Raw genomic sequence first — 10141 nt, 5'->3', positions numbered from 1 at the left:
CCTCCAGGGTGATGCCCACCTCCCTCACACTGCATACGCACATTCCCTTAGGCTGTCTCTTTCATCTTTCTTTGTTCACTTTTTTTATTTTATTGTTTTATATTTTGAAGACAAGGTCTTGCTATGTAGCCAAGGCTACTTCAAGCTTACGGCAATCTTCCTGCCTCAGTTTCCCCAGTGCTGGAATTACACTTTGCTCAAATTCCATTTTTCATGTGTGAGCAGTTTTCTAGAGAAGCCCAGGGTTCTGAGAAAGCCACTGAAGGTTCTGCAAATATTTTAATTCATCATATTTTTGTTTTTTGCCTTGCTCAACACTGAACTACAGTCTCTGCTCTAATCTTGTTCTAAATTATTAAAAACTGTTTTTGGAAACACATCAAAACATAAGTCAACACACTGGAGAACACTGCTCCATTGATGTGTGCTTTTAGGTTACTTCATTTTTATGTAATCCTCAGAATAAAATTCCCTTTGTATTTTCTATCAAACTGAAGAGTAAACTGGGACTATAAGGTTGACACTTTGAACACTGCTATCATTTACCATCTACCTGTCTGTGACTCAAGGTGTTCAAAGCTTAAATTCCTTCATTCTTTCTCTACTATCTAGATAGTCTCAGCCTAGGCTGACCTTGAACTCAGAATCCTTCTGCTTCAGCCTTCTGAGTGCTAGACCACAACAAGCACATCACAGTGCCTGGCCTTTACACCCCCGCTTTGATCGCCTTTGCATTTATGTGTGTGTGCGCGCATGTGCATGCCTGCATCAGCGCAGACCAGAGGTTGGTCTTGACCTTGGGTGTCTTCCTTAAATGTTCTCTACTTGCCAGCTGGCTAGACTGGCTGGCCACCAAGTTGCAGGGATCCTCTGACAGTTGCTTCTCAAGCCCAGTGAGATGTGTTCTCATCCACCTCTCTGGAACCCTGTGGCACTAGATTAGGTTTTTATTGTGACACTCTGTGATTTGGGCAGGCAGTGCACCATGGAGGAAAGAATACGCAGGGTCTCCTTTACATTTTCACCCTCAGGGATGCCCAGCTTTTAGAAGGGACTCAATGAACACTAGCTTAAAGACTAAGAAAGAAAGTAAACCCACTTGGAATCTCTTACCTTGCTCTGTTCCTTGTCTGCCAGGGATTCCTTCAGCTGCCCCAGGAGCTGCTCTTGTTCCCGAGTCAGGGCCTTCACTGAGTCTCTAACCCTGTCAATATGAGGCAACAGTGCTGGGCTGAAATACCTCACCTCTGACCTGCAATTTTCTAGAGCATAGTCAAAAACTGCTTTTCTTTCCTTTTTTATTTTTGGTTTTTGAGACAGGGTTTCTCTGTGTAACAATCCTGGATGCCCTGCAACTCACTATGTAGACCAGGCTGGCTTTGAACTCATAGAGATCCACTTGCCTCTGCCTCAGGAGCGCTGGGATGAAGGTGTGCACCACCGCCCAACTTCCTCTTTATAGACCACTGTACAGGATGTTCTAGCAATGGCTCCGTTTCCACTCAATTAAGAGTTGAAAATCCAGGCTTTCAAAGACAACAGACAATCACTATTGATTCTAAACCTGTCATAGATCAGACAGGGCAGATTTGGGAGAGGCCACAGAAAGTGTGTACAAAGATGTGCATGGCCCAATAAAACCTTACTTAATGAACCTGACATATCATATCATTTCCATTACCATAAAATATTATGATTCTTTTATTTCATCATTAGCCTCCAAATCATGTAAGAACAGGTGGTAGGCTAGATGGGTTATGTGAGGCATAGTCTGTGGACCCCTGGTCCAGGTGTCTCTGCCAACACAGACATATTGTACTGACGAGGGTAAGGGGAGTATGTTATGAAGCAACCTCTCAGATGCTTTCCTGACTGCCTGAGACTTCGGCAGAGCTGCTCTTTCCTTCACAAAGATTACAGCGGTTGTTAAAAAACCAACAATGCTGAGGTGAATCAAAGTGACTTGATACTCTGTGATATAAACAAAAGAACTGGAGTGGCCAGACAGTGGTGGCCCACGCCTTTGATCCCAGCACTCAAGAGGCAGAGGCAGGCGGCAGGCGGGATCTCTGTGAGTTCAAGGCCAGCCTGGTCTATAAGAGCAAGTTCCAGGATAGGCTCCAAAGCTACAGCAAAACCCTGCCTCAAAAAAAAAAAAAAAAAAAAGATTTGGAGTGTTGGACATAGTAAAGAATCTGAAAGACAGGCATGGATGTTGGTCAGTATTTATGCTAGTTGATGGATGTAACTGTGATAACTGTGGTCTGTGGTTTTTTTTTTTTTCTTCTTCTTTCTTTTCAGGAACTTATCTGTTACACAGCCCTGGCTGGTCTACAAATTACTGTGCAGCCCAGGCTGGTCTGTAACTCATTAAGTAGCTTGGGCTGATCTATAACTCATTAGCTCAGGCTGTAACTCACCATGTAGCCCAGGCTGGCCTAAAACTCACTATGCAGCCCAGGCTGGTCTAACTGGTGATCTTCCTGCCTCTGCCTCTCCAGTGAGTAGAGCTTGGTTCTATAGACACAGAAGCGACAGCTGTTTGACACCGACAGAGGCTGCCCTGAGAGTACCTATGTCACTCTCGGTGTTAAGATTCTGTAACTTAGGCAGGGTGGTCCACGGTTTTAGTATTAACATTTAGGAGGCAGAGGTAGGCGGATTTCTGAGTCTGAGGCCAGTCTGGTCTACATAGTGAGTTCCAGGACAGCCAGAGCCACACAGTGAGATTGTTTCAAAAAACAAACAGACCAATGAAAAGATTCTGTGATTTATATCTTTTGTCATGCTCCAGGGTCACGAACTTAAACATTTCTCTCTCTTTTTTATAGTGCTGGGAGTTAGGGCCTTGCACACACTCAGAGGTGTTTTTACCACTGAGCTGTGACATTGATCATTTCCAATAACAAGGATGGAATCTAATTCTCCTGTGATTTGGTTATATATAACACATATACATACATACGTATTTATATGACTACATTATGAAGTCTTGCTGTGCTTCCCAGGATAGACTCAAGTGATGCTTGAGTTGCCCTGGAAGATGGAACTTTGGACATGCATCGCCCTGCAGCAAAGGCTGAAATCAATATTTTTATTGTGCATTCCTATGCAATCTCCTCTTGTAAATATCCCATCTCTAATTCTGCTTAGCTTCTCCATACAATAAATACAACTGATCTTTCTGACGATGAGAAACACAGAATAGCATTAGGAGAGACAGACAGAGGACTGGCAGAAAGAAACCCCTCCTAACTAGAATTCCCTGTATGAGATCGTGAAGGGCTGAAGAACAGGGATAGAGTGAAGGCCTCGGGGAGGTGCCCGTACCTGTCCAGTTCCACCTCCTTCATCAGCACCTTGTCACTGATGGTGTGGATATCATCCTCCAACTCCAGGATACGGGCCACATGTTCTCCCTGCTGCTGGCTCAGGATGTCCCTCTCTTCTGTGAGCTCCCCATGGGACCGAGAGAGTGCCTGGAATTAAGGCAAGAAAGACAGAGGGTGAGAGCAAGACTCAGGCTTAACATTAGATTCCCTCACCTCTGTCCTGCCACCTTCCTTGAAAAGGCTGAATGGAGAAACTGTTACCTGACTAATGCCAGGGTTCAAAGAACCGAGGCTTATTACAAACTAGGAACATACCTCTTATCTGTTAGAGTTTAGTCTCACTCATTACCCTTAAACCTATTTCTTTGACATTTTTCCTTTCTCCTCCTGGCATGGTCTAGGCCCCATTCCCCACCAGCCCCAACCCGCACCTTGTATTGCTCTGTGAGCTCTGAATGCTCCCGCCTGGCAGTGGAGAGAGCCTTCTCCAGCTCCTGTACTCGGCTCCTCAGCTCTGTCACCTGATCCTCCAACTGCAGCTTCAGCTGCATCAGGTCATTCCGTTCCTGCTGGCTCTCATCCAGCTGGTTCTGCAAGAGCATGAGGAGAAGGGGTGTCTGTGAGGCAAGGGGGTTCTATTTCACCTATCTCAATGGAGTCAGACAGACTTGGGTGAATCTCCAACGTAGATCTTTACTAGTCAGACCCCTGAGCTTGTCAGCTGTGAGGCCAGTGTCCTGCAGGACTTCAGCAGCAGGCAGAAACATCTTCCAACTGTGCTGGTCCATGCATCTCATCAGACTCTGGCTCCAGAGAGCAGAGCTTTGTTCACATCACCGAGGGGCTACTAACTCCCACCTTCTGAGCAACTGCTCTCCCATTTGGAGAATTCCTGCTGCCCTACCTGTCCCTGTCCCTCACCTTTCCTCAGATTCTCTTCCCAATACCCGTCCCTGTCCCTTTGCTCTTTTCTTTTTCTTTTTTTGTTTTTTCGAGACAGGGGTTTCTATGTAACTTTGGAGCCTGTCCTGGAACTAGCTCTTGTAGACCAGGCTGGTCTTGAACTCACAGAGATCCACGGGCCTCTGCCTCTTGAATGCTGGGATTAAAGGCCTGTGCTGCCACTGCCCGGCCTTGTCCCTTTGCTCTGAACAATCTTCTCTATGCCCAGTGGAAATATTTAAGGCACATTTTTAGTTTAAATTTTCTAGTATTCACTTAGTAAGATACAAGGGCCAGAGGAACAGCTCAGCTTGTTATGCCAGAGGACAGAATTTAGTTCCCAGCAACTACATCAGATAGCTCACAACCACCCAGAACTCCAGCTCCTGAGTATTCTAGGACACTCCATTCTGGTCTCTGTATCCATGCATGTACACAAACCTGGGTTGGGAAAAGTAACTGAGGGTGGTGGTTAAGAGTACCACAGCTGGGCCAGCAAGATGTCTCCTTTGATAAAGGTACTTGTTACCAACTCTGGAAATAACTCCCATAAGTTGATCTCTGACCTTCACATGTGTTATGGTATGGTATGTATGTACCCACAAATATACATATGTACACACACATACACAGATACACATAAATAAATAAATGTTAAAATACTAAGTGTTCAAAATGTAGTGTGTTATCCTACCTGTGACTATACCTTAGATCAGAGCAGTCACATCTGACTTGCCAAAGAGCCATGTGTCAGCACCTCTGGTACGGGCTGGGATAGCTCAGAGCCCTGCCTTACCCATGCTAGAGGTGGTTCTCAGCCTCCCTCCAGCCTGTGGATCTCCTGTAGGACTCAGAGGGCAGTGTCTCTCTGAAAAGGCTGGCTCAGTTCTAGGAAGTCTGAGTTACACTGGCCGATAATGGTAGCGTCTGTGTCTATGTGAAGGCTTAGTTTCTGGAGAGCAGACCTTTGGTAACTCTCAGTGAAGTCATCAGTTGAGGTGACAGAGACGGGAAAGTGAAGCATGAGGTGCCCTTATAACGCTGTCCTTGGTGTCCCTGGCTGAGGAGTGAGTCTGTTTTCTTTTCTTACCTGAAGCACAGTGGCCTTAGGGACAACCAACAGGATGTCAGAGCCCCCATCAGCCTCCTCCAGGGTCACCAGCTCATCCATGGGCCTTGGCTCTCGGAACTGGAATGGGGGGCTCTGCCCACACACCCGGCCCTGGCGGTTCACATATCGGAACTGGTAGAGCTGGGCTCCTGGTTTGGGCAGGTAGCTGGCTGTGGGAAGAATGGCCCAGAACCCCAGCATCACCTCTGGCTCTCAAGGGCTAGCAGGTCCCTTTTCTTACTAGGGGAGGAGAGGTGACACCCAGTTACCCTACTGCCCACTCCCTTGGGAGTGGTCCTTGGCACAGGCTTCCTCCTGCTCCGTGTCCAGCCACCTTCTTTCTCAAACTCGTTCCCTCCTCCTCGTTAGCTGACTCTAACGGCCACTCAATGAGTGCCAGCATCTATCACGCTCCCTACCATCGTTCCAGATCACCTTAAGTCCCTGTATCGTTCCTACGGGCAGGGCCTGCTCAGTGACAGACAGCTTGTAACGCAGAGAGCTGGGGTCTAAATCTAGGTCTTGAGACTGCTAAGGCCACTCTTTTCTGATGTCACACTTTTCCTTGTTCCACACTGGGAGTGTTTGTGGTAAACATCCTCTAAAGCCATCCTTCTATGGGATTCTTTAAGTGCTAGGTGCTAATCCTGTGATAACTTGCTAAAAGGTCTCACAAGACCTATTTATTTATTTATTTTGAGTTGGGGTCTGGTATGTTGCCCAGGCTGGCACTGATATCCTGGCTTCATGGTATTCTCCAGCCCCAGCCTCCTCGGCAGCTGGGATGACACCGGAACACCATCAGGCCCGGCAGTGAGGAGTTACCTGCATCCCATTTCCTCATCCTCTGTACTTCTTATGCCTGTTAGCCCAACACTTTCTCCCAAAGTACCACTTCTGTGGCTCCGCCATTTGTTTCTCATTTTTCTTCATACCTTGGAATTGGACACTGGCATGGGTGGGGGACCCATCGGTTGTACTTTCTGGCACTGAAGACCATACAAATGTGTGGTAATCCCGGACGCAGGCTGCTTCCACCTGAAAGAGAAAGGTGTGGTGACAGACACCACTCGTTCGTGACAGAAGGGTTGGCGTGACTGGACGAGAGGTACCGAGGATGCTAAGACTCAGGTAAAGTTGGGGAGTATGTTACGAGGCATGAGAAGGCTGAGGTGGGGAGGTGAACTTTACACAGATGTTGTCTGGCTTCGGTGTCACCCTTCTCCTTATCAACCTCTCGTTCTAACCAACCTGTGTCCCAAAAGCCTCAGCCAGAAGAAGGTCTGGGGATACCTTGAAAATGCCAATCCAGTCACTGGTGCTGGGCATAGTGCCTGGAGGCAGAGTGTAGTGACATTCCACCTTGGTGTTGGGGATGTAGGTCCGGGCCACATTCAGGAAGTTGACTCCACCCCGGGATGGTGCCCGGTTCAGGGATGACTCTTCCATCCTGCCGTCAAGATGCCTGCTGTCCTATGGAAAAAGGGGTTGGCATACTTACGTCTTTCCATCAGCTTCCCTCTAGATCCACAATCCTTGTCCACACAGGACACCCCTGGTTTCCACCCCTAAGGTATCACTCTTAATCTCTGAGGCACAGGTCTTACCTTCCGTGTCTACTCCCCACCCTGTCATGTTGACCTTTGGGCGTACAGGCCCTCACTTATCTGATTCCTAGTCCTTCTTGCTGCCCCACTGACCAAGTCTCTGTCCCGGCTGTCCCTCCTATTCAGTTTTCAACATCCTTGGGAGTTCCAAATTCTCTTGGTTTCTCCACCCAACTCCCTGGACCTTCTGGCTTTGGAACTGAAAATCCAGTCTGAGCAGGTCTCCCCTACATGTGCCTAAGCTTCTTGACCTTAGAGTACCCAGGTAAGATCCCCAAAACAAAAACTAATCTCTGATGACACGGAGTTCAGAGCTAGAATATGGTTCAGGGACCAGCATCCTGATTATAGCGCCTCTGATCTTAGCGCACCCGTCCTTAAGTTGTCGGTCCTGATCAACTCCACGGAAGCAGAAGAAAGCACACTTGGGCTTTCCTCTGAGAACCAGAGAGGAGGAGAATGGGAAAGACAAGTTCTGTCCCTCAAATTCTATTCCAGGAAGTCAAAAATTCTGGAGGTGGTAGTTCAAGGGTGGAGTGAAATATTCAGCAGGAAGGTGGGGGTGTGGGGAGATGGAATGTGGGGGCCTGGAGCCAGGAAAGCTCCACCCTTAGGCCAGGAACAGGTTGGAAACTGGGTAAATAAGGGGCCCCAAGAAGGGGAAATGTACATTCAATGTTGAGAAAAGGGTGAGCGTACAAGGAACATTCTTTTTTCCCCCCACATCTTGCCCAGAGCAGAACTAGAAACGCAGTGATTTGATTGGATGTTAACTAAACTCTCGTATCCCCTCTCTATTCCCTGCTGGCTCTTCTTAGCCTCAATTCTAAGCGTCTAAATCCTGCCCTACGCTTGGGCTGGTGACAAAGGCTACACAGGTAGGATGGAGCGGGAAGGAAGTTCTAATTTAGCCAGGAGAGTTAGTTGGAAACCATGGAGTGGGCAAGGAGAGGTAAGAATCAGGAGCATAGGACGGGGTGGGAGAGCTTGGTGGGAAAGGTGCCTGCCACCAAGCCCGACAACTTGAGTTCACTGGGAGTTACATGGGTAAGAGCAAACAGATTTCCCCAGGTTGTCCTGGGACTTCTGCACACCTGTGTCTACACACACATACACATGACACAAACACGCTGAAATCAAAAACAAAAGTACTCACAGATGAGTAAGAACAGATGATGTACATGCTTGAAATGTCATAATGAAATTCATTTTATGTCAACTTTAAAAATAAACTACTCTCCAGTCGAGAGCTGTGAGGCAGCCCTCTTCTCTCCAGCCTGCAGATCCGCTTCCTGTGCCAGGTGCAGCTGATGTGTCCAACACCCCTCACTAGTCATATGCACACCCCAAACATCACAAACCCACACCAGGCTGAGACGGTGGGGAGAAACTTTAAAAGAAATTAGATACTCCGTGGAGGGAGAAAGGTGGGCCAGAAATGCAAAAGCGAACAATTTCTTCCTTGAAAAGAGCTGGACTAAACCTGTTTCAATGTCAATTTTTTTTTATTTCCATCTCTGAAAAATCCCTCATTACATCCAGCTTGTTTTCTTCAAACACAGCTCTTCTGAGGGTAGGGTGAATGTGAACTGTCTACAAAGCTCCACGCGTCGAGAACCCACAAACCCCTCCCTCCCCACAAAAAAAAATCTGTAACAGCTGCAAACAATCTCCGTGACTGAAAGTCCTGGACACTTAAAGTGTATGTGGTCAGTTACCGATGTTCAAAAGCTGTGTGTGTGCGCGCGCGTGTCACTTCCCACTGTAGGTCTAAGTGTTTTGGCATTCTACAAGTTGGAAGTTTTCCCCTCAGTGCAGTAAAGGCCTTTGGATCTTTGGATATGGGTGAGAGAGGGAAGGTCTGTGAGGGCAACGACTTGCCTAGAAAAGATTAAGCGAATATTTCAGTGCCTTCAAGCTTCTATAAGTAGATCGAGCTTTACAGAGAAGATCTCACAAGAGAGTGAGGACCATGCGGGGGCTAACCCTCAAGGCCCCCTTGAAACCAACAACACCCGAAACGTGGGGCTGGCTTCTTAAGTGCGTAAAGTATTAAAACCTAAACTCTCCTACCGTCCTCTCCTACAGTTCTCTCGGATTAGCCTTTCCCAGGCTAAGAAGCGGACTGACCACCCCCACATAAGCCCACCCTCAGTTAGGCCAAGTTTCTTACCCCACAGACGGATCAGCTGTTCCCCTCACCTTTCACCAACAACAAAAACAGCACCCGACTTCAGGAGGGGAGGGGAAGAGTGGCGCAAGAGCTTCTGGGGCGTGTGGTTCTTCTGTAACTTGACACGATACAGTTCTGTACCTCCAGAACCACAAATCCCAGGAGGCTGCGCGCGATGGGCGGGGAAGAGGGCGGGGCTGGGGGTGGTGGTGTTAGACTCAGCGTGACATCCTGGGAGATGTAGTTCTCACTTCCCAGGCAGTTCAGGAGGGTGTAGCAACCAAAGGACTTCACGGCCCATGATTCCTCAGGAAGGGCGGGCTGATCTTGTGGTGGCTTTTGGTTCGTACCGTGCTTAGTATAGGGTTGAAGGCTTTAATGCGTTCTGTACTGTGTTTTCAGCGGGACAGCAACTTCCAGCACAGCCTTCTTGTTCGCTTTGGAAGTTACTTACTAGATAGATTGTAGTGTTATATCCACTTACAAAAGAAGACACTTGTTTAAGAAACCATATAGTGTTAAGGCTATGAAACCCTAGAACTCTGCCAGGCTCGATCCTAGATATGAGCTATACACCCTGGCTCATCACCTTGGGGATGGGGAACTCACAGTGGTGGTAACGGTTATTAATTTTTTTATTTTTAACTTGCTCTGACCTCAGGGTTGACAGATCTTGTAAAAAGTCTCACAGCTTAATCTTGTTCCAGTGTGAGGATTTCTGTACCAAGGAGTCTGATAACACACACACCTGCACGTGCTTACCCTAGTGTGGCTTCTACGTCTAGGGAGAGGGTGCATTGCCTGAGGTGGTGACTGGGAGCTGTGGAATAAGAAGCACGTGGTTGAAAAGGGAGCTTGGCATAATGTAGGACCTGTCACAGCTCACAAACAAGCTACTTAGAGAAGCCTGTTTGCCCAAGCCTTTTAACTGGCTTAAGTCAATTAGAGTAACAATACAAGTATACAAGTTGTTGCT

The 10141-nt window shown here is 47.6% G+C and overlaps 1 protein-coding gene across 1 annotated transcript; it reads right to left on the bottom strand.

Moving 5' to 3' along the window:
• Positions 1 to 1062: 1062 nt before the first annotated feature.
• Calcoco1 (calcium binding and coiled-coil domain 1) lies at positions 1063 to 9263 on the bottom strand. The gene is made up of 7 exons (XM_050126740.1): positions 9166 to 9263; positions 6679 to 6858; positions 6321 to 6423; positions 5365 to 5555; positions 3764 to 3922; positions 3331 to 3479; positions 1063 to 1204 (listed from the first exon to the last, which is right to left on the bottom strand). The coding sequence occupies exons 2-7, from the start codon at positions 6832 to 6834 to the stop codon at positions 1078 to 1080; spliced, it is 885 nt and encodes a 294-aa protein (XP_049982697.1). The 5' UTR covers positions 6835 to 6858; positions 9166 to 9263; the 3' UTR covers positions 1063 to 1077.
• Positions 9264 to 10141: the final 878 nt, after the last annotated feature.

This window comes from Alexandromys fortis, unplaced genomic scaffold (assembly GCF_014885135.2).
Source record: "Alexandromys fortis isolate MF-2015 unplaced genomic scaffold, M_Fortis_MF-2015_v1.1 scaffold_264, whole genome shotgun sequence".
NCBI classification, from domain to species: domain Eukaryota; kingdom Metazoa; phylum Chordata; class Mammalia; order Rodentia; family Cricetidae; genus Alexandromys; species Alexandromys fortis.
This window is presented reverse-complemented; position numbering and strand designations above follow the sequence as displayed.

Excerpts from the sequence above, each read along its gene's own strand:
- Calcoco1 (XM_050126740.1), bottom strand. The coding sequence starts at position 6,834 with ATGGAAGAGTCATCCCTGAACCGGGCACCATCCCGGGGTGGAGTCAAC. Across the intron at positions 6,424-6,678 it reads ACTGGATTGGCATTTTCAAG|GTGGAAGCAGCCTGCGTCCG; the intron begins GTATCCCCAGAC and ends TTTCTCTTTCAG. Across the intron at positions 1,205-3,330 it reads AAGGAGGTGGAACTGGACAG|GGTTAGAGACTCAGTGAAGG; the intron begins GTACGGGCACCT and ends TCATATTGACAG.